Source organism: Lipotes vexillifer, unplaced genomic scaffold (genome assembly GCF_000442215.2).
Source record: "Lipotes vexillifer unplaced genomic scaffold, Lipotes_vexillifer_v1.1 scaffold298, whole genome shotgun sequence".
NCBI lineage: Eukaryota > Metazoa > Chordata > Mammalia > Artiodactyla > Lipotidae > Lipotes > Lipotes vexillifer.
In genome coordinates, this window is record NW_006793272.1 from 96,750 (window position 1) to 121,006 (window position 24,257).

At 41.6% G+C, this 24,257-nt stretch overlaps 1 protein-coding gene across 2 annotated transcripts in view; it reads left to right on the forward strand.

The window, feature by feature from the left end:
* Positions 1-24,257, forward strand: part of TMEM164 (transmembrane protein 164) — a 169,326-nt gene that overhangs the window by 73,728 nt on the left and 71,341 nt on the right. The window contains exon 2 of one of the 2 annotated variants that reach the window (XM_007466290.1): positions 9,193-9,242. The exons of the other annotated variant lie outside the window; for it this stretch is intronic. Coding sequence (XP_007466352.1) covers positions 9,193-9,242 — 50 coding nt within the window. The remainder of the gene's footprint in view (positions 1-9,192; positions 9,243-24,257) is intronic. 2 annotated transcript variants of the gene reach the window in all.

Below are 24,257 nucleotides of genomic sequence, written 5' to 3' on the forward strand. Positions count from 1 at the left end.
AATGGTTCTTGCCTACAGTTATTGCTGCAGTGTTTGCCTAATGTTAATTTTGCTTCCCTCATGCCTTCTGCCTTTATCAGTCGGAATTCTATTGTTGGAAGAGCTGTCCCTTCTCTCGCATTTTTTGAGGGAGCAGTTAAGCGAGGGAAGACGTTAGGGAAAGAAGACGGCAAGTTCAGATTTAGGCATGGTAGGCATGAGATACCTGTATAACATACAGATGGAAATATCCAGAAAGCATTTGTTATCTGCATCAAACAAAAGTTGAGTTTAAGATGTTGGAGGCAGGCACTATTATTATTTTCTGTTTTAGAATGTAGAAACTGAGGTTCAGGGTGAAAACCTGAGGCATAGTGGGAAATAAAACTGGCAAGGCAGCTGAGGGCCACATTGTCTAGAGCCTTAGTTACCCAACAGATGACTTTGGAATTTGTTCAGTGACTCACCAGTGCCAATTTAAAATTCGCCAGGAGGGAACAATTGATAATCAGATCCTAGCTCTTGATAGCACTGTGTGCAGCCATAGGGAGCCGCTTAATATTCCAAATTAAATAAAATCTAAGTACCTAATGAGTTGTATAGGCCATTGGGGAAAAAAGAGGTGTTATCTGGAGTTATTGGAGAAGGCTTTGTGCGGGAACTAGAACTTGCTATGGGCCTGGGTGGAATTTGCAGTGAGTGGAGAACAGAAAGGACATCCAAGAAGGATGATGCTATCAATAGCTCTTATTTTATTCCTTACAATGTGCCAGGCACTGAACTAAGTGCTTCAAACTAAGTGCTTTAATCTTCACCTCTACCCTATGAGATAGTACTAGTGTAATTCTCATCTGACAGATGAGGAAACTGAGTCTCGAGTGTTTAAGGATTCTCTCCTTGTAGACAGCTGGACGAGGGAAGCCAAGTAATATATTAGCACATTATAGTACAAGCATGGAAATAGAACAAGTGTAGTTAGATGAATTGGAAGTTTAATCTAAGCTCTTGCTGATGTAGCTCACAGTAGGGATGGATTTTCTTTTGAGATCAGAATAATTAGAGCTACTATGTATTGAGTGCTAGCTATGTGCTAGACATTGTGCCAAGTGCTTTGATTGCTTTATCTCATTTGATCCTCTCCAAAACCTCGTGAGACATAGATGCTATTTTTATCCCTATTTTAGAGTTGAAAATTCCTCCAGTCTCTTGTCCAAGGTTACAGTGCTGGTGAGTGGCAGAGCCAGCATGTGGACCCAAGTCTGTCTTAACTCTAAAGCCCATAATCTTAACCACTTAGCAATGCTCCCTATCCTGCTTCCATTCTCTTAATAGGGATGAATTTGGCAATGGGACCAGAAAACTTGATGTTTTTAAGCTAAGGTTCTCTGGTCCCTGGATAGTGCTTGGATGTGGACACTACCAAGTATATATGCCTTTGTGACTCTCCTTTTTCTATACCTCAGTTGTTGGCCAACCCCGTTCTTTCTTTGGGTATAATTCAAACAGGTTACAATGTGGTCTTTCAAGTCTGGGAACATTCTGGCTTTAAAATGAATTTGCAATCTTTTAAATCTATCGTATGTTGATTTTTGAAGCCTGAGAGTTTGTTAGTAGGTACTCCAATTTCCCTTTTGTCTAAATTCTTGAGAGAAGGCTCTTTGTCAGCTCCTTATACTGACAAAAATTGTAATTTCTCAGAAAGAGGTAAACAGAAGGAGTTAATGGGAGGATCGAGGAAATTATGCTTTCTTTTGTTATTTGAAGGGTAAGAAAGAGGTAGCTAAAAGAAGAAAGATGAGAAGGCCATTCTCATGGAAGAGTGAGTAGGATTAGCAGTGATACAATTTCTTGATTTGGAGATTTAAAATTTTAAAATATTATGAAAACAATCGGGGACTCTTTTTTTAATCCCAGGGTTGTAAAAGACTCAAAGCATAGCATCAAAGATAGAAGCCATCAAGGAAATAACAAGTATATCTGATTACATAAAGATATAAAAACTTCCGTACGAAACTACCATAACCAGAGCTACAACAATGGCAACATGGAAAAAATATTTGCAGTAAATGTCAAATAGTCTGTATTCAATGTCATTAAAATGTAAATAGCTCTTATAACCCAATAAGAAAAAGAACATACTAGTTGAAAAATAGGCAAGGCCACAGATGGTCACATCCCCAAAGAAGAAATATGGCTGGCCAAAAAACATGTTAGAAAATAGTTTAATATTTCTGGTAATCTGAGACATGCAAATTAAAGCAATAAAGAGTTTGTGTGTGTGTGTGTGTGTGTGTGTGTGGGTGTTGTAGTGGAGGAAAATTAATTTTCCTTCTACCCTTCTAAATTCTTGGCTGAGATCCCCCTGTAATAAAAGACAGAATAACAAGAGGAAAACAAACAGACATTTAATAACTTGTATACCTCCTGTGTTCATGGGAGAGACCCAGGAAAACTGAGTGAGTCTGTCAAAGTGCCCAAGCCACCACCTCAAATATCATCTGCAGCTAAAGACAAAAGGGTGGAGGGAGCCAGTTCCTGAAGGTGACCAGGAAAAGCACAGTAAACAAGGGCAAGGTTGTTATGCAGATTTAAGTTGCTGCCTTTTCTATTGATAAGAGTTTCTAGAGATTCAGAGTCATCCTTCTCTTGTACAGAGAGACACCCTTACAAATGGAGATTTCCTTTATAAATGTAAATGTCTCTTACAGAAAGAGTCTTGTATACTTGATTTTCAGGGCTTCTCCTGTATCTGCTTTTTTTTTTTTTTTTTTTTTTTTTTCCAGCAGCTCTCAAAATAGCTTATGCCAAAGAGACATATTTGGGGGTGGCAAATTCTGCTCCCCTTCGGTGTTTTGCCTTTTAAAAAGTGATAATGACCTATTGGCCAGGCTGTAGCAGAAACACATTCTCATATGTTGCTGGCGGGAGTATAAATTCTGGAAGGCAGTTTCGAATTATCCGTTAAAAGCCTTAAAATGTATATTCCCTTTGAAGACCTAGAAATTCTTATTCTACAAATGGAGGCTAAATAGAGAAGGATCTGAAAATTTAGACATAACTTAACGTGTGCGACAGGAGGAGATTGGTTGAGTAAATTGTTGCATATCCATATAATTGAATAAAATGAAGCTATTAGAAAATGAGATTGTAGAAGCAAGTTTATGACATGGAGTATATGTTCAGGATACAGTTTGAGACAATGCATGAGGCCACCCCGCTGGAGAGGTCGACAGGGTCCGGAGTAGAAAAAGCCTTGCCTGCCGTGCTAAGGAACTTGAGCTTTTCCTGTAGTTACTGGCCAGCCATTAAGGGATTTTAAAGGGTAGATCAGAGGTGCATTTTCGATAGATCCCTCTTGCAGCAATGTGTCTGGAGGCAAGAGGACAGTGAACATTATTTCAGTGGTCCAGGGAGAGAGAAGATGAGGACCCAAGAGTATAAACATTGGTGAACAGAGCCTAGGACAGACTTTGGGCAGCCCAAGGAATGGATCTTTGCTATGGTGGGTAATGTTTGTAAGCACTCCTCTTTAGGAACCCCCCAATAGTCAGGTGCCCTCATAGGCGGGGGGGCCCGGAGAATTGGAGCTGCAAGGGCTGGCCCTCGGAAGATTGTGTTGCAGGCCAAACACAACTCTCCGTCTCACTCTCTTTCCCTTTCATTTCGTTTTCCCATCCCTCTTTACTGCTTAATCTGGCTAATAGCCCCTCAATTAGGATGGTCTTGGTGACTGGCCGTCCTTGCCAAATACATTTCTCATAGTGTTAACCGCTTCCTCCTGTGAACAAAAATTATCTTCTTTCCGTGTTATGACCATGGGGGTTTACTGAATCTAATGTTTGGGTAGAGCAGAATTTGACAGGGAGCTGGATGTTGATGCCAGTGAACTTGGGGCTGATATGACTGTGGAACAGAAGCAGGAACAGGAGTGGGTCAAGTGATGCTGAGAGCTTGGGTAGGGAAGGTGGGAACCTGGAACCAGGGTGGTTCAGAGGTAGAGGATGAACTGGAACAGCTGCTGGTGCCTAGATTAGGTGCTTAGGAAAAAGCTGAATTTTCGAGTTTATGGGCAAGATGCTAGAGAGCCAGTCTCTCCTGGGGAAGCTGCGAGAGTGTGGTTTTTGAAAGGAACCTGAAGGTTTTTCCAGGAAAAACCAGCCAAAGAAGAGTCCAGTTTTTTTTTTTTTGTTTTTTTTTTTTTTTTCCTTGCGTTATGCGGGCCTCTCACTGTTGTGGCCTCTCCCATTTGCGGAGCACAGGCTCCGGACGCGCAGGCTCAGCGGCCATGGCTCACGGGCCCAGCCGCTCCGCGGCATGTGGGATCTTCCCGAAACGGGGCACGAACCCGCGTCTCCTGCATCGGCAGGCGGACTCTCAAGCACTGCGCCACCAGGGAAGCCCGAAGAGTCCAGTTTTGTAAGGATTCAGGAACTGCCAGCGCCCAGCAGATCTGGGAATGAAGCAGGTTGGAGCTAAGATGAGCCTGTCTTTAGAGACTGCTGGACTCTGAAATCCATCTGCGTAAATATAATTTGCTGCCCAGGCAGGTTTGGGTTTGAGATGTCTCGCCTTGTGAGGAGTAGATTTTTGTGTGGTGGTACAGGTGTGGGGCTCCTGCAGTGGCACCATGTGTTCTGTTGGGGGGGGTCAAGGGGCAGGGCTAGAGTCTAAAGAAGAGAAGCCCCCGTGAGGCTGGGACCATGTCAGGTGTGAGGTGGAAAGTGTATTGATCCGGGAGTTACGGGACCTGGGTTCTTGCCAGAAACCTTGTCAGAACCTTCCCCCTGGGTTTCTCCATCTGTAAAATGGGATTTCATAGGAAGGCCCTGCTTACCTCTCAGGCGATGGGTAAGTGGAAGTGCTTTGTAGCATTTCTCTGTGTGCTCCCTGCCCACGCCCTTTTCTTCAGGTGCCTAGCTGGGCGGATGGCAGCATGAACACAAAGTGCCAAGTCGGTACTGGGATGTGCTCAGATACCTTCTCATCTTCCTGCCGTCCTTGTTTGTACTTCCAAGTGTCCTCTCTTCCCTCCCTATTTGCAGCTTAAGGGATAGTTTAGCTTTCCGTCTGCTAGGCTGAAACAAACGCCAACAAAATTTGGAGGCAGTTGGCAGCCAATCAAAGAAGAGAGCAGGGATATTTGGGCCAAGGCTGGGGGCCTTTGGGCCTCTGAATTAACATGTTATCTTCACTCCTCTCCTTTGGTTAATGGTGATTATGGATGTGGCTCCAACATGACAAAGCAGAGAGGTTTAGTGTCATAAATCTATGAAGTTGCCAGAGGAGACTGTGAGTTTACTGGAAAAGGAATAGGATGGAGTTGGGATCCTTTTTCATATAAACTAAAAAAAAAAATTTTTTTTAATTTTGTTTATTTTTGGCTGTGTTGCGTCTTCATTGCTGAGTGCGGGCTTTCTCTAGTTGTGGCGAGCTGGGGCTACTCTTTGTTGCCGTGCGCGGGCTTCTCATTGTGTTGGCTTCTCGTTGCAGAGCACAGGCTCTAGGCGCGCGGGCTTCAGTAGTTGTGGCACACGGGCTCAGTAGTTGTGGTGCACGGGCTTAGTTGCTCTGCTGCACGTGGGATCTTCCCGGACCAGGGCTCGAACCCGTGTTCCCTGCATTGGCAGGCAGATTCTTAACCACTGTGGCAGACGGATTCTTAACCACTGCGCCACCAGGGAAGTTCCTGGGATCATTTTTCAAATCTCCTTTTTTGATGTGTCTACATGTATCTGCTTTAAAGGTTGCTTGAAAAAGATACCCTCTATCCTGGTGTTGGGAATAGACAGGCAAGACGAGGTAGGCCAATGTGCTGGTTGGGAATGACATGGCCACAGGAAAGTAACTGTTGGAAAACTCAGTTACAGTCAAGACTAGCAGAGCTACCTGAAGAGAAATCAGATGCATGAGTGAGTTGGGACTGGAGGCTTGCTTTCTTCAGTAGGTTTCTGGGCCTCTGGCATAGGGCTGTCGTGGATCAGAACCAGCCAAATGGAGCAGTTACAGGGAAATCGGCCCCCAAGAATCTGCTTATCTCCTCTTGGCTGTGGGTATAGAAAAGTAAGAGTGAACAGTGGGGCCCAGTGTCGCATTTTTGCTTCTCTGTTTTCGCATGTTGGAAGTATCTAGGGTATTCCAGAAGCTCAGGAAGACTGCTGGCATGGCTCTTAGGTGACTCCAGAAGTATTCTTTCCAAGGTGGTTAGGGGCCCCTGTCTGCTTTCTATATACTGTAGCTTCTGAATGTAGCCTTTGATGGGCCTGATGCTGGGTAACTATGTACAGCCTCCAACTTGGTCCCTTGCCTAAGGTGAGTAACTTTACTGCTGGGTCAGTGGTAAAGAATACCAGCTTTGTTTCTTTCTTGGACTGCTCCTGACAGGTGGGATTGAGGAGTGGGGTTAAGTTCATGTCTGGATGATTGAAATTCCAAGTTGACAATCCTTGTCCCAAACCATTAAGTTCAGATGTATTTCATAAGTCTGAATTTTTTGGATTTTAGAAAGGCAATACAGTGAACGTGTTTATTTTATTTTATTTTTTATTTTTGGCTGTGTTGGGTCTTTGTTGCTGCGTGCGGGCTTTTCTCTAGTTGTGGCAAGCAGGGGCTACTCTTCGTTGCGGTGCGCGGGCTTCTCATTGCGGTGGCTTCTCTTGTTGAGGAGCTCAGGCTCTAGGTGCGCGGGCTTCAGTAGTTGTGGCACGCAGGCTCTGTACTTGTGGCTCGTGGGCTGTACAGCTCAGGCTCAGTAGTTGTGGCACATGGGCTTAATTGCTCCGCGGCGTGTGGGATCTTCCTGGACCAGGGCTTGAACCCGCGTCCCCTGCACTGGCAGACAGATTCTCAACCACTGCGCCACCAGGGAAGCCCCAGTGAACGTGTTTTACAGACACTCCCAGTGGGGTCTGGGACAGCACCCCATATTCAAAATACATTCTTTTTGTGGAAAATGTGTGAATACTCACCATAAATGCAGTAAAGAAAGTCAGCTCAGTTCAAGTCATATCTGCTACCAAATTCGTTTTGAAAACAAACAAACAAACAAAAAACAGACTTTTGGTTTTTAGAGCTTTTTGGATTTGGCAATTGCAGATAAAGGATTGTGGACCTGCAACTGTCACTGGTTTTGCACTTTTAATCAAATTGATCCACAGGGGAAAGGCATGTTCTCGATGGATATTTTCTTGGCGGGGTTCTTTGATGAACTATTGTGTGGGTAATGGACTCCTGGCCGTGTTCCTTTCAAGACCCTTTTTCTTTCCCATTCTTTCTCTTCTTCGTGGCAGGGATTCAAGCAGGTGTCTCTACTTATAGTGATTTTCCTTATAGTACCCTTTCCTCTTAAGTGTAGATTCTGAGAGAACTGAAGGACAGGATGTAAAGAATATACTCGTGACAAAGCCAAGCTAGCCCATAATGCAGATAATGTCTGCTCATAAACGCTCACCACAAGAGAGGGACACATATCAATGATTTTGTAAATCCTCACCATTAAGTCACTGTAGGTAAAGTAACTCCATAAACATGAGTTTCATTCTTTTGTCAATCCTTCTGCTGAATGTCTGTTTTGTTTTTTGTTTTTGTTTTTTTTTGCTGAATGTCTTTGATCAAACCTTCAGCACATCTGGCTGCCTGGAGTGTTTGAATCTCCTGGGGCATTTGTTAAAATGTGCAGATTCCTGGAACCCCAAACTTCTGGAATCAGCATTCCTAATGGGGGGAGCCCAGGAATTTACACATTTTATAAGTGCTCTGCAGGGCTTTCCTTGTCCCTCTTGAGAACCAGTGCTTTGGTGCAGTCAGACTGCCACGGCTGTAGGTTTTTGAGGGCTGTAACCCAGGCCTAGTTCAAACCAAGTAGCATGGGACTGATGGTCTCTTAGAAGGACCAGGTTCTTTTTGTTTGGTTTGAGCAGGGAGACTAGAAAGGGACCCACTTAGTCATGCTTCGAAACAAACCAATCAAATGTGAAGGAGGAAAATAATACTAATAGAAGAAAAACAACGGAAGTTTAAAAACATGTATACCTCCTGTATACATGAGGGAGACCCAGGAAAACTGACTAACTCCCTGAAATGGCCCAATCCACCACCTTAAATACCATCTTCAGCCAAAGTTAAAAGAAAGATGTTGAGTGTTGGTTGGTGCGTAGGGGTGGAGGAGCCCAGTTCCTGGAGGTGACCAGGAAAAGCACAGTGAACAAGGGTAAGGTTGTTAGGCAGATTTAGGTCCTTGCCTTCTCCATTGTTGAGAGTTTCTAGAGATTTAGAGTCTTCCTTCTTTTCCTAGAGGGAGACACCTTAACAAATGGAGATTTTCCTTATAAATGTAGATGTCTCTTACAGAAGGGTAACTTCTACACAGTTTTCAGAGCTTTTCCTATGTCTGTTGTTTCTTAAAAACAATCAGCCTAAAGTAATCCTTATGCCAAAGAAACAAACTTTGGGGTAGCAAATTCTGCTCCCCTTCAGAATCAAAGGGAGGTTAAGAGCCTGGGGGGTGGCAATATTGATAGGATTGCCAGATGAAATAGAGGCTGTCCAGTTAAATTTGAATTTCAGATAAACAATGAATAATGTTTTAGTATATGTACGTTCCCTATACTATTCAGGATATACTTATACTAAAACATTGTTCATTGTTTATTTGAAATTCAAATTTAACTTGGCATCCTGTATTTTTCTTTCTAAATCTGGCAAAGCTAGGTATTGATTAACCCACCTTCCCCCATGGGAGGCAAACCAGATGGCATTTGTGTATTTGTCCTATGTCAGAATCCATTTTTACTTGTCCTAGGTTAAAAGCTTGTCATACTGGCGACTCGTGTCATGCTGAACTTGAAGAATTGAAAAATTGAGTCTTCTAGAGGTTAAGAGGAAGTGTTTTAGAGGCTGAAATGGCTTAAGAAAAGCTCTCCCCATCTCCTACCCCTCCACCAATTACTTCTTCCGCTCTTCATCCATCTCTTTCCCGCTCTCCCCGACCTACCCCTTCCCCATCACACACACACAGCCGGAACAGACAGGCACACATAGATGCATGTGCAAACACAGACGTGTTTGGAACACCACTTGCTTGTCTTTTAAAGTCTTTTATGTTACATTTTCTGTGTAAGAGTTTGGTTATTAATTAATATTATTATTAAAATAACACTGTCTCACTGTGTCCAGCATTTCTCTTGATAACCATACTTAATTTATTTTCCATTGCAGATCTTTCTCCTGGCCTGCCCTCCATGTCCGGGAGCTGTCGTCGTCTTCAAGTAAGGGGAGATTGTTTTTTCTGTTGCCATTGCTGAACTCTTTGTCTGTTTGATAACAAAGGGTGATGAACACATTGCTTGTGACCACCTTGAACCTGCAATGCTTTGTGTCTGGGCTTCCCAAGGGGCAAAAGTCTTCAAGGGTCCAATGAAACAGGCAAATGTTGTATGTGGAGATTTGGCCTTTGTGCTTTTGTCAAGCCCTGACAGATCCTTTTTAGCGATTCTTTGTGGTGGTGTTTTATGGCCAAGACATTCCCCCTTGGAAGTTTGCCGCCCTCGTAAAGTTTCTCTTGAGTATGCTGGGGGCCAGACAGCTCCCCTCCTTTAGCGAATCTTTGTACTGTGGTCCTGCTGTTTCACTGAGGCTACTTTGAAGGACTTTGTTTTGTGTTTTTATGGGGTTTTTTTTGTTGTTAAAGTGCAAATTAAAGTGAGGAGAGAAAAATATCACCTTATTACAAGTCCTGACTTTCTTTAAAATAGAAAGCATCAGATCCATTAAAGTGTATTGCAGGCAAATCATGTTTGTCTGAAGGCAAGTTTGCTTAAATGAAATTCTCAAGAGTCCCGGAAGCCTCATTTTAACCACGAGTTGTGACCATCTCATTTATCAAACCTTTTATTAGAGTTGCTAATGAGAAGCTAAATCGACCCAATTAATTTTGTCTCTTTCCCCCTTCTCTGGCCCCCATTTTGGAGCTGTTTCTGAGCAGGGAAATGGCTGCAAGCCAGAGAGAGGGGGCAAAAAGTAAAGAGCCCAGCCGATCCTTAGATAATTGAGAGTGGTGTAAATGGCTTTCTGATTTAGTTAATTCTTTAAAGTGTTAGGTAGGGGAAAATATACCCTATTTGCTGCTTCAGATAAGCTCCTTGGAATAGCCACTTAGTCTCTTGCCTAAGGTGAATAACTTTCTGCTGGATGAGGGGTAATGGATCCTGATTTCATAAGCTCTTACTTGGACAGCTTCTAAGCGGAAGGTGTATTTAACCCTGTTTTCCCCCCCTTGATTTCCCAAAATGGGCTCAATTTTTCAGTGTCATGTTTTAAAAGTAACATTTATTGGTTTTATTTCATTATTATGAGAGTAACAGTTCTCATTATAGAAAATGCAGAAACATAAAGAAGGAAATAAACACCACCCCTAATCCTACCAAGAGATTATTTTGGTTATTGCCTTCCTTTTTTGCTTTTTTTAAATTTTAACAAGCAGAGACCACATTTAGTTTTTTTTTATTGTATCTTTTCTAAATTTAATTCAATTTATGTGTGTTTGTACATATAAAATACATAAATATAACTGCTGGATTTATTTTTTTATAGTGGTCCTTTTTATCCTGTCCTTTTCCTTATTTGGTTTGTCCCTTGCCTCTACCTTTCCACATCATCCCTGTATATTACCAAACCAGTATGTATCCTTCCATATTTTTCTCCATGCTCACAGGTACACACACACACACACACACACACACACACACACACACGGGTTTTGGAATGTTTTGCTGTTTTTGTTAATTGTTTTATAAAAATAGAATTCTATATATACTTTAACACATCCTACTTTTTTCATCTCATGAAAATCTATCAAAGCTTCTTGGTATGGCTCTTATTCTTTCAAAAGACTGGAAAATAGTTCATGGATGCACAATTTATTTAGCTATTCCCCTACTAATGAACATTTACATTCTTTCCAGATTTCGGCCACTACAGTCAATGCTTGAATTAAACATCATTGTGCTTATGCCCTTATATACTGGTGCTTTCAATTTATACACACAGACACAAATGTTTATATATATATAAATATTTGTTTCCATATTGATTTACAAAAACAGGCTGTTATAATTCACTTTTCCCTTTTATATGTAACATATGAGATTATTGTTTGTTTCACATCCCTACTAGCATAAGGTTTTATGGTTCTTTTATAATTCTGACAACTTAATGGATGTATTTCCCTGGCTACTAATGCATTTTGGTTTTGTCTCTCTCTCTCTCTCTCTCTCCCTCTCTCTCTCTCTCTCTTTTTTTTTGGTCCAGTTGGATTTTCTCTTTGAATTATCTGTTCATGCTGTCTACCCATTTCCTAGGGGTTATTTATATTTTTCTTAACCTGTAAGCCCTCTTTGTATATTTTGGATATTGGCCCTTGGTCTACCTTCTTTATTATAGATATCTTCCCCAAATCTGTATGTATTGACTTTACTGATGGTATATTTTTCCACATAATTTTTTTCATATCCAAATATGATTATTTTCTTATAGCTTCTGGGTTCCCAGTCTTTGTTAAGACTGTTTTCTCAAAGATGGATAACCAGTGACAGTAGCATAATATGTTAAGTGATCCTTACTCTCCCCTGTGAACTGAACTGCTACCTTTGTCATCAAACTTTTTATATACGAGGATCCATTTATGGATTCTCTGTTCTGTTTCATCTGTGTGTCTATTTGTGTACCTAAATCATGTTGATTGGATTACATTAGATTCAATAATATTTTTCTTGGCTATTCTTTGGTAATTTTTCTTTTCTACACATTTTAATATCACTTATTCAGCCCTCCCAACCCCACCCTATTGGGATTCTAATTAGAATTGCATTAAATTTCAGTTTTGTAAGAATTGATTTTTTAAAACCTATAGCTCTTTTTGTCTAAGAAATGGCATTTCTTTCCATCTGCTCAGATCTTGTTTTATGCCTTTCTTGATACATTTATTCTTAAAGATTTAAGAACTTTTTTGTTTGTTACGAGTGGAATACTATCCTCCTTTCCATTCCTAAATGCCTCTTGCTAGAATAGAAAAAGTTTATTAATTTTAAAAATAGTTTTTATATCTAGCTATCTTACCTAATTGTTTTGTTAGTTCTGGTAACTATTATTTTAGTTTTATCTTTTCTTTCCAATGGTTATATCATTTATTTCATTTTCTTCTGTTTTTGCTAGAAACTCAAAGACAGCGTTAAATAAAAATGATGCTGGTGGGCCACTCTGTCTATAACTAATTTCAAATAGAAATGCTGTTTCTCCGTATTTGCTGTTGGTATTTGTCAAATAGTCTATTATATTTAAATAGTTTCCACATTTACTTGGAGATATTTTAAATGAAAATGGTTCTGTATTTTATCAAATGCTTTTTCAATGTTTTTGATCCTTTTTTAATTTAAGTTTTTGATATAGTGAATTATGCCATTAGATTTTCTGGTTTTGAACTACTCTGACATTACTGAAATAACATAATAATATTACTATTTGTAATATATTATTGGATTCTATTTGTCAGTCTTTTCTTTAGAACCTGGCCTTAGTACTGATAAGTGACACTGGAGTCATTTTTTAAAAATTTATTTTATTTATTTTTTAAATTTTTGGCAGCGTTGGGTCTTCGTTCTGCGTGCGGGCTTTCTCTAGTTGTGGCCAATGGGGGTACTCTTCGTTGCAGTGTGCGGGCTTGTCGTTGTGGTGGTTTCTCTTGTCGCGGAGCACGGGCTCTAGGTGCACAGGCTTCAGTAGTTGTGGCGCACAGGCTTAGTTGCTCCGCGGCATATGGGATCTTCCCAGACCAGGGATTGAACCCGTGTCCCCTGCATTGCCAGGCGGATTCTTAACCACTGCACCACCAGGGAAGTCCCTGGAGTCATTTTTTACTGGATTCTTTTCATCAAGTTTAAGGATTAAAATTATGTAAATTATGTAAAATGAACTGCAGAATTTTCCTTCTTATTCTCTGTCCTTAGAAATTGTGCGTGTGTGTGTTTTAAGGTCAGATAAAACTCAGCTGTGAAGCCCAAATATGAAGTTTCAGTGTCTTTTTCAGTTGGTAGATCCTTAATTACCTTTCCAGTGTTTTATATGGTAATTCATCTATTCAAATCTTTTGGGGTCAGTTTTGGTCATTTGTATTTTGCTAGGAAAATATCTATTTCTTCTAAGTTTTCAAAAATGTTGCCATGAATTTAATTGAGCATATGCTACCCTCTTATTTTATAATTTAAAAAAAACTATCTCCTCATTGTAGTCATGTTTTCTTTCTTGGGCTTAACCTTGTCTGGTTTTGTGTTCTCTCTCTTATATTTTATATTTTAGTCAGGTTAGTAAGCACTTTTATCTATTTTTGGTTGTTTTATAGAACCTGGTTTTGGATATATTTATCCTTTTTACCTTACGTTATTTGTGTGTGTGTGTGTGTGTGTGTGTGTGTGTGTGTGTGTGTGTGTGTATGCGCTTAATTTTCAACTTTTTATCTTTATTGATTTCCTTTTCCTGTTTTTTCCTAATTTCTCAAGATTTATGTAATTTATTTCTTTACTTTTTGTCTTCTTTAATTATAGTTTTCTATTCTACTTTGTTCACTTGATATCCCAGGTTTTCCCCCATTGTGTCATGAACTCACATTGTCTACAAAATTTTTAAATTAAATTTTGTATTTTGAGATAAATATATAAAATATTATATAATAAATATATCATTGTAATTTAGAAACACCTGTAAGAAAAATACAGAGAGATCCCATGTATCCTTTAATTAGTCTCCAGGTGTAAAGTACTGCAAAACTGTGGTACGATATCACAGCCATACAGTCAAGACAAAGAATAGTTTCATCACCATGAGGATCTCTCCTGTTGCCCTTTTAAAGCCACGTCCACTACCCTCCCACCTGTGCCCTGTCCCTGACCCCTGGCAACTCATCTGTTCTCCACATCTATAAATTTGTCATTTCGAGAGTGTCAATATAAATGGAATCATACAGTATGTCACCTTTGGGATTGCCTTTTTTAAAAAAAAATTTAGTTGAAAATCAGTGTTTTAGAAAGTAGACAGCTCTTAAAAGAATTACTCCATGTTATATTAGTATAGCTCTGTTTACTGTTTTCAAAGTACTTTGTCTTAAACGATCTTATCTAATCCTTCAAACAATGTTATGAGATAAGGAATACATTATATCCACACGACAGATAAAGCAGTTGGGTACAAGAGATTTTAAGTAACTTGGCTAAAATTACACAGTGGCAGAGTCAGGACTGGCTTTCTTCCTTTTCCTGCTAATGCTCATAATCAGGTTTACTGTGTGTCTAGTCAAGGCGGGGAAACATTTAACATGAATCATCTAATTTAATCCTTCCAACAAACCTATGTGGGAGGTACAGATAGTATCCTCAGTTAGATCAAGATAACAGGCTCTGAAAGTTTATGTGGTTTAAGTGGCACGTAAGTGGTATAGGTGGGATTTGATCCAATGTCTCTCTGACCACAGAGCCAGTGCTACTAATCATTGCCTTATGTCGCTGAAGTGAATATTTTCGGCTCTTCTGGTACTACTGAAAGGGTTAAAAACCATGACAACATCCTATTTAAAATTTCATAAATTTCAGTGTACACAGACAGGCACTGCTGTGGGTTCATTGACTAGCGCTGTCTTACCAACCTCTTGTTTTTTCTTTCGGCCCTTTGCTGTGCCAGCCACATATGAGTTTGTCTGCCTCCCAGATAAGCAGGGGCTGGCATGCTCTTCATGGAGGGATGCCCAGTCACGGCAGGAAAGGACTATGGTGCACCATGGCTGGGCAAGGGCTGGCAGTTCTCTTTAGGGTGGGGAAGGGGTGGGACTGTCCACCGGGTTCCCACGCTGCACTTGACAATTGGGAATGACGGTTCCCCAGTGTTCTGGCTGGGTCCCAGAGTGCTTCATTTATGGGGCCCACAGTTGACATGTGACTTGCTGAGTCTGCTGCTGTAACTGGCTGCCTAGCGGAAAGGCATGCATCTAGAACGTGGAGCTAAGATTGGAAGCGGTTTCTACCTGGTCTACCACTGCAGCAACTTGGGCATGGTGCTCTTTTGACCTCCAACTCCTAGAATTCCGGCCTGGCAGCGTTTAGACTCTTATCCCCCCCTCCCGTTCCTGGCTCCTTCGTGCTGTGGATGCTCATATAGCAGCACCAGACTTGCTCGTTGTGTTGTGTCTGTACAGGCAGTGGTGTTGTGTGTCTCTGAGTCTGAGCCATTTCCTTTTTATTCATTTGGCTGTTTTGAGTGGTTCTCATCTGAAGAGCTATCTACCATCTTCTATATCCAAGCCACAGAATTCTTTCTGTTACTCAGGTTTGAGTAAAACCAATATATCCTTAAGAGAACGTTCTGTGCTTACTGTCCTGCTGCTAATTTCAAAAAAAGGTACCTGTCTCAGTTACCTTTAGGGAAAATACCCCATCACAAAATATGAACCAGCCTGCCTCTTGGGTTCTTTTTTTTTTTTTTTTCTTTTTTTTTTGCGGTACGCGGAGCCTCTCACTGTTGTGGCTTCTCCCGTTGCGGAGCACAGGCTCCGGACGCGCAGGCTCAGCGGCCACGGCTCACGGACCCAGCCGCTCCTCGGCATGGGGGATCTTCCCAGACCGGGGCACGAACCCGCGTCCCCTGCATCGGCAGGCGGACTCTCAACCACTGCGCCACCAGGGAAACCCATGGGTTCTTAATAAGTAAGATTCCCTTTTGCAACCCAAGGGAAACGAAAGAGGGCAGGTGCTCCCCGGCTCCCCGCCACGTCTCACTGGTTGCTTTCCTTTTGCTTTTCTCCGTGCCCTTTTCCTCAGTTTTTTTCCCCTTCAAATTTCATTATAGAAAATTCCAAACATATGCATACTATGCTTTATTACTCATTATATATTTTAATTTGTGAATTGTCACTTTTGCGTTCTCAGTTTTTTTATGTAAAGGTGTTTCTCCTCTTGATCTGCATGAGTTGTCCCCATCTAAAGAATATTAATCCTTTATCACCTTTGTAGTAAATGTTTTCCCCAGACTGCCTTCTAACTTGTTGATGATGCTTTTGATGTATATTTTACATTTTTATTGGTCACGGTGATTGGTTTCTGCACCACCTTCAGACCATGATAATTTCTTCCAGTGCTTTTGTGCTTGAAGGCTTTTAGCATTCTAAGATCAGATAGACAATCTAGTTTTTTAATGTTTTGTAAATATTTAGCTGTCAGTTTATCTGAAATTCATTTTGTACATAGTATGAGGTAGGGATATAACATTTTTCCCTAAATTGTCATTTGTTTGAGCAGTGTTTGTTGATTAACTATTTCCCTATGATTATTGCTGTCACATTTTTATCAAGCATAAATTCTTATATATGCTAGCATAGGGGAGCAGAATTTGCCACCCCCAAAATGTGTCTCTTTGGCATGAGGATTAATTTCGGCTGATTATTTTTAAGAAACAGAAGACTCAGGAAGTCTTTCTTTTTACCTCCCCGTTAGCTGCCTAAAGAATTTAGATAAAGGGCCTATTTCTGAAACCAAGCTATCACCAGAGTTGTCTGCCGAGTATGGGCTAGGTGTGGCAGGGGAAGCTCTAGGCCGACTCTAGAGATCAGAGTCCTCTCTGTGTCCTATTGTCTCTGCATGGCCCAGCAAACATTTGTTTACCAAACGTTTGTTTTCCCATCTTACCCTCCTCAACTTTGAAGTCCCAAGTATCTACTCTCCGCACCCTCTTCTGTCTTTAGCTGAAGATGGTATTTAAGCTGAGGGTTCCAGCCATTTTGGCAAGTTACTCAGTTCTCCTGGCTCTCTCCCATGTATACATGTTATTAAACTTTCGTATGATTTTCTACTGTTAGTCTGTCTCACGTCAGTTGAATTCTTAGACCAGCCAGAAGAACCTAGAAGGGCAGAGGAAAATTTCTTCCTCCTCGACACTAGGGTTTATTTGGGTGGCTTGTTATACTATCCCATTGATGTCTCTGTTGAGTTTGCCACCAATTTCAGACTCTTGTATTTGTAACAGCCAGCAGGCCAGATTTCTCTTCACCATTCTTCCCAGACTGTTCCTTTACTCACACTTTTTTCATAGCTAGTCCGAACCATTTTTTCCTTCCAAATGAAATTAAAATGTTTTTGTCAGACTCTTCCTCCAAATACTGTTATTTTGACTGGAATTACTTTAAATCTAAAATTTCATTAGTGTCATTACCATAGTGAGTCTCTCTATCCAGGAAAAGACATATGGTAGATTTCTTAATTTATTCTAGGGGGTGTGTGTGGATTGTGTATCCCGCAGATTTCTCATCAACGTCATTCCTGGACAGTTTGTAGTTTATGGTATCATTTATTTATTATATTTTCAAACTAATTATTACTGGTACATAGGAAAGATTTTGATTTTTTTTAATATGTTTATTTTTGGCCACCATGCTTAACTCTTTTAGTAGTTTTTCAGTTGCTTCACTTGGATTATTTTGGAAATTAATAGTATCAACTCCCATATGATAACTTTATCTCCCTTCAAAGAGCAAAACTTTTTTCAAGTCTGATTGTACTAACTAGAACTTCCAGGACAATGTTAAATAATAGTAGTACTGGCAGGAATTCTTGCCTTGTTTCTGATTTTAGTGGAAATGTTCCTAGTGTTTTCTCTGTTGACTCTCATGTTGTTTGTTGGTTAAGATTAAACATCCTTTATAATGTTAAGGAATTTATTCTTAAATTATCAACCCCCCCCTTTTAAAATCAGGAATGGTTGCTGAATTTAGCTAATGCTTTTTGAGAATCTATTGAGAGGTTCATTTGGGTTTTCTCCTTTGACCTCCCCATTTGGTGCGTTACATTAATAGATTTCTTAATAACAACCTTTGTTGGATTTCTAAGGTCAGCTTTCCTTTTCCTCTGCATACTTGGGAGAGGTTCAGATTTGACCACCATACTATGAATTTGAGAGGTTCTGCTCTTTGCCATCTCCAATGTGAAATTTAATTCTGCTGCTACAGTATTTCTTTGTAATTCTTCCTTGGTTTGCTGAGCTTTCTCTTCACTCCAGTTTGGTGTCTTTCCTTCTCAATATGTTTTTATTCCAGTGGCTTTCTATACGTGTTTCACAGAGTCCATGTTTTCTTGTGTTCTCTTGAGGATGCCATTTTCTAAAATATTTCTTCTGGTTCAGACACTAAATGTAGACTTTTGCGCTTCCTCCAAGTCTTCAGAATGATACGCATTTCCCTTCTGCTGCTAGAGGTTTTCATAGGAAGCATGCTGTCTTTGGGGCTATGTTTATGCATATTAGAAGGACGATTTATTCATTCTTTGTTAAAGACACAGGGCATGTGGATTTCATTTGAGTATCCTCATATTCTCTTTGGTATTGGTTAGAACCCCTTCTCAGCTCCACTCCTGGTGGCCAGGTTGATGCACAGAGCTTCCAACCCATTTCCCAGTGTCTAGCAGCTTCATCTGGAGGGTTCTGCTAGACGCATATAGAATCGCTTAGTCCTACTACTAGATTCTCTGACACGCTGAACATATAAAGTATGTGAAAAACTACAGCCTCCAACATGCATTGGTCCCTGAGTTTTGCTTGTGAAGTCTCCCACTCCCAGAATGCAGTGTGACAGTACGAAAGCCATCACTTCAGCCCTTTTGGTTTATGGGAGGAGTCTCCAAATGGATATAGACCAGCTTTGGGAGTTGTTGGTTTTCCTTGCAAACAGTAGCCCTGTAGTGGAGGCATGGCTATCCAGTTTGCTGGTTACTAGATGAACTCTCCATTGCTAAGCCATGGGGCTGACAGTGGTGTAAGGTCTCAGTGTTTTACTATCTTGTTTCAGGTTTCTGCTGCACGAATTGGCCCCAGGTTGTTTTTTTCTCATTTCAGCCTTAGGTTTATTGTTAATGGAGATTTCTTCCAGATTATTGTAACAGGATGACCATTAGTCTAAGTTTTCAGTAGTTTGGGGGAGTTTTCTCATTTTCTGTATCTTGATAGGTATTTTAGTGGAAAGCTGGGAGAGGCTGTGTTAGTGGTGGTTAAGCAAATGCTATTTTAAACTAGAAATCCAGTGTGTGTGGGTGTGTGTGTGTGTGTGTGTGTGTGTATATACATATATATATATATGTATTTTAATTTTTGGCCGTGCTGTGCAGCTTACGGGATCTTAGTTCCCCGACCAGGGATCGAACCCACACCCTTGGCAGTGAAAGCACAGAGTCCTAACTACTGGACTGCCAAGGAATTCCCTATATTTTGGTTTAGAGCAGTGGTCGGCAACCTTTTTCTATGAAGGGCCAGATAATAAATGTTTTAGATGTTGTAGGTGATATGATCTGTGTTTTAACTACGTACCTGTTGTTGTAGCATGAAAGCAGCATAGACAGTACTGTATGTATACAAATGAGTTTGGCTGTGTTCCAATAAAATTTTTCAAAAACCGGAGGACTGGTCGAAAAAGTTCTGGAGACGGTTGACAGTGATGGTTGCATTACACTGTGAAGGTACTTAATGCCACTGAACTATACACTTAAAAATGGTTAAGATGGTAAATTTTATATTATGTGTATTTTACCACACAAATCACCCCCCTCCTGACCCAAACGTAACAGGAGGACCATATTTTGCTGACCCTGCGTTTAGAGCCATTCGATCTAGCACACAGAAAGAGAGGAGGAGGGAAGAGGAAATTCCACGTGTACAGGGACTTTGCTCAAAGCTCAAAGGCAGTGAGACAGATTTCTCGAGTATTTAAAAGGAATATCAGAGTTGGAGTGGGGTGGGGTTCTGGAAAGCTGCAGTTCATTCTGGTGATATCATCCCATGCTCTTTAGGGATAGAGATACCCAGAGTTTATAGTCACACTTTCTGGCATAACGATCAGAGCGGAGATTTTCTCCTCCCGAGGCTTGGGGAACCTCTGCAGCTGTCACAAGTGTTCATATCAGATGCAACTGAAGAGCCAACCAGTCCCTCCTTGGCGACTGGTGATGCTTCTTGTAGATGATCTGGTCTCTTCCCAAGGCTAGAAACTCCTAGTTTTTTGGTTATTAACCACAACAGGTTCACTGGATAAAAAGGAACAGCCGCTAGTCTGAGTCAGCTGTTGCTGCACCTCCTTTCCAAGATTCTTGTGCCATTAGGATTTACTTGTCAGCTGGAGACCTGGGCCCTTCACCTCTGGAAACAACGCTGCTCTCAGGACCCCAAGCCACATTTCTCTCAGTGGTGTGGAAAACATTCTCCAACTTCCCAGCTCTAGCCTTGGCAGCCCTCAGCGTTTCTAAGACCTGGAAAGAGCCTGAAGTCTAACCGTGGCCTCCCATCTCCCTGGGGGAAGCAGGTCTCTGGTGTGTTTAATGCTGTTCTTAGAGCAGAGTTAGCATATCCAGATCCATTTATATGATCGTGCCCCATCTGAAGCTGAAGTCGGAGGAAATCTATTGCACCTGAAAGGCGGGGCTGGTGCTGAAGGCCCACCAGTCATGTGAACTGCAGGCATGGCCAGGAGCAGCCTTGGGCAGCGCTGGGTAGCTCGGAGTTTCGTGCTCTCTGTTGGAAGGAAGAAGTCATCATCACTTGGTAGCTAGCTTTCACTCCCCCTTCCCTGTCTCCATGGATCCTGCCACCATAGAGGGCTCTGAGTGCCAGTAGCCTCTTAGCAGCCAGGATGCTGAAGAGCAAGCTGAAAACTGTCTTTAGAAAAGGATGGAATTCTTGGTTTCACAAGGGCCTAGGAACCTCTTAGAGAAGCCAGCCTTTTGGGGCGTTCCTCTCTCAGAGCTGGGGTATTTTGAAGGAATAGATGGAGGAAAAGGGAGTGACTAGCTTTGGGTGGTGATCAGCCAGCTTAGCTGTCTTGTGAGCACCCATGGCAGAGAACTCTTCCCCTACCCCACCCCAGGTAAGAAAAGTGCATAGCCCAGAGCTGGTTTACATCCTCTGCCTCAGGAAGTGTAGGGTACGGGCACCCCCACCTCCCAACGCTGAACCCCTTAAATCTGCTTATTTTCATGTACCCATGGAAGGGAGTGGACCTGTGATGCAAGCAGTATTATTTGGTCATGAGTGTCTGCTGACTCAATCTGGAGAGGCTTTTGAAGGAGATGAGATGAAATTTCATCTGTGCTACAGAGAGCAGGGGTGCATTGCTGGATGGAAAGAGGTCTGGAGGCCGGGTGTGAGCCAAGGTAGGTGAGGGAAGCATGGGGGTGCGTGAGGGCAATTACGACAGCCTGACATGTGATCTTGGCATTGCAGGATTGATGCCCTGTTGGCCTTGGGGCCACATGATATTACGAGAGTTCAGTAGCCCCATGACCCTCTCTTTCTCTAGATCCCATTTATTATACACTCAAATTTTTAAACGGCAGTATTCTCCCCAGGGAGACTCATATCTCTAGGACTGTCCCGAGTTCATGAGGTGGGCTCAGGCTGAAGCTGCTGTGTCTTAATGGTTTCACCATCTCAGCACCTCCTTTCCTAGTGCTCAACAGACCAGCTGCTCTGGAACCCCCAAAGGAGCAGCCTTTTGGCATCTTCACCTCAGAGGTAGCTGCTTTTTGGTCTAGCTTTGGACTCATTACTGAAAAGGGTGTTTGAGAGACTGTCTCTTACCTGAGCAGCTTTATTAAGACTGTCCTTGGCATGGGAGAGGAAGCCGTACATATGAATGCTGTAGATTTCAAAGGGAGAGATGCTGGAAACCTAAAATCCGTAGTAAATAAACAGCAATTCAAGGACACCAATTTCCTTTCTGATACGGAAGCTGCTCTGGCGTCTGCGGTCCTCTGAGCCACTGCCTGCAACTGTACATATTCTCCCTTAATGCCTGGAAGGGGGAAGAAGCTTTCAGATTGTTCACGGGCCTCCCCTCCCCTTCCATACACAGCAGAAGCAGCCTTTCTCCCCACGTGTACATATTCAATTTTGTTCTCTCCTGGGAATTTTTGACTTCTACAGTCTTAGACCACAGTTTCTTTCTTTTTTTAAAAATTTTATTTACTTTTGGCTGTGTTGGGTCTTCATTGCTGCATGCGGGCTTTCTCTAGTTGTGGCAAGTGGCTACTCTTCTTTGCGGTGTGCGAGCTTCTCATTGCGGTGGTTTCTCTTGTTGTGGAGCATGAGCCCCAGAGTGCACAGGCTTCAGTAGTTGCAGCACACAGGCTCGGTAGTTGTGGCGCATGGGTTTAGTTGCTCTGCGGCATGCAGGATCTTCCCAGACCAGGGCTTGAACACGTGTCCCCTGCATTGGCAGGCAGATTCTTAACCACTGTGCCACCAGGGAAGTCCCTGGCCCACAGATTCTGATTCAGTATTTTCATCTCCCCAAATTGTCTCCTGGAAGTCTCTCTGAAGGTTTTTGGAGCAGGGACTGCTTTTGTCTTTTTTTTCTCCCTCGTTGGGCTGTTCTGCTTTCAACATGTGCTTGAATGTACGCAGTTTCCCGGTAAAAGCAAGGCCGGAGATACAGATGACTTTTCCCATCTGGGGAAGCATGAAAAGGAGTTCTCAGCAGAGGAGCGGGGACTGATCGTTTTGGGCCTCTTTGTACTTTGTCATCATACCTAATCCTTTTGGAAGCCAAGTTCAGAATCTACTGTGCTAATTATCGGGCAGAAGTAATTCCAGGAGGGAAAAACAGTACAGGATAATAGATAAGGTTTGGGTAAGCTATGTAGGAGCTGTTCAGTGGGTAATGAAAAAGTAGGGGGAATTCCCTGGCGGTCTAGTAGTTAGGATTCTGCACTTCCACTGCTGGGAGCACGGATTCAATCTCAGCTCGGGGAACTAAGATCCTGCATGCCGCACGGTGCAGCCAGGAAAAAAAAAAAAAAAAAAAAAAAAAAGAGAGAGAGAGAGAAAGAAAAAGGAAAAAAAAAAAAGAAAAGAAAAAATAGACATTTCATTCTCGTTATAAAAGTAATCCAGTCACTATAAGGAAAACATCAAGCGTTACAGAACAATAAAGAAGGAAATAAGAATAAGTGATAATTCCTCCATTAATATGTTGGTATAATTTCCTCCCAGTCTTCTGTGTATATATGCCCATTATGAAAAACAAAATTGGGATTATTTTATACATGCTACTTTGTAATATAGTAAAAGTTAATATGCTATGATTGTTTCCCAGTGTCATTAAATATTCTTCTAAACATGATTTCTAATGACTGCATAGTATTTCATCATTTGAATGGACATAATATGTATTTAAACCATGCCCTGTTATTCGACATTTGGTTTGTTGGATAGATATGATTTGTGGAATCTTGAGAGCAGTGGAAGTAGATGGCTTCAGGTTATAGTTCTGCTATTTCTTAAGCCTTCGGAGCAAGGCTTAAATCTTAGCATCTATTTCCTCATTTGTCAAAGAAGGCTATGAATAGTAAATACTTCTTTGGTGGTGATAATTAGATGAGAGATGATCCATGTTAATCTCTTAGCGTGAAACCTGACATAGACTCAGTAATCAATAGGTGTTAATAATATATAGAATTATCCTTGTCCTTACGCCTCACCATCTGTGTACTAACTGTTAGAATTAGGATCCCAGGGAAGGAAAATTGCTTTCATGCAGATAAGTAGAATTTCAGAATGAAAACTGCCTTCGGAGAGGTAACCCTTTTCATTAGTTGGGCACTTTCCAGATTGGGCCTTCGGCCAACTTCATGAAATTCACAGGAAGAAAGGTTTTGGAGCCCCTGCAGTTGTGTAGCCCCATTTGGTCCAGAACAAGGAAGTGGGAAACCACCAGTTGCAACCAGGAAGTTTATCTTCGTGCCCACAGGCAAAGCCAGCCAAGCCTTACTGTTGTACTTGTTTGGTTTTTTTTACTTGTTTTTTTATTTTCCAACTTGTATTCTGAAATTTTTCAAGCCTTTGGAAAGGTGAACAGGGCAGTACACCAAGCATGGCTATGACCTCCACCTAGATTCAGTGGCTTTTGGCATGCTTTCTGATAAGTGAGTTCAAAGATGTAAGATCCTAAATGCATTCCCTGCTACATGACAGGCTTGTGCTGTGGGGCCTCACACAGCGGGCAAAACGTATATACTCTGAGACCAAGGGCTTACGGAAACAGAAGTTCAGAGTGGAAGGACCCTAGGCTCTGGGATGATAGAAATATATCTATTGTTTTTATAATACAAATTACAGAAAGCAAATCTTAACGTAGTTCCTGGCTGAAGGGGAAAAAGTCGATCCAGACTTCAATCAACATGACAATGTATAAATAACTTCTAATATATTCA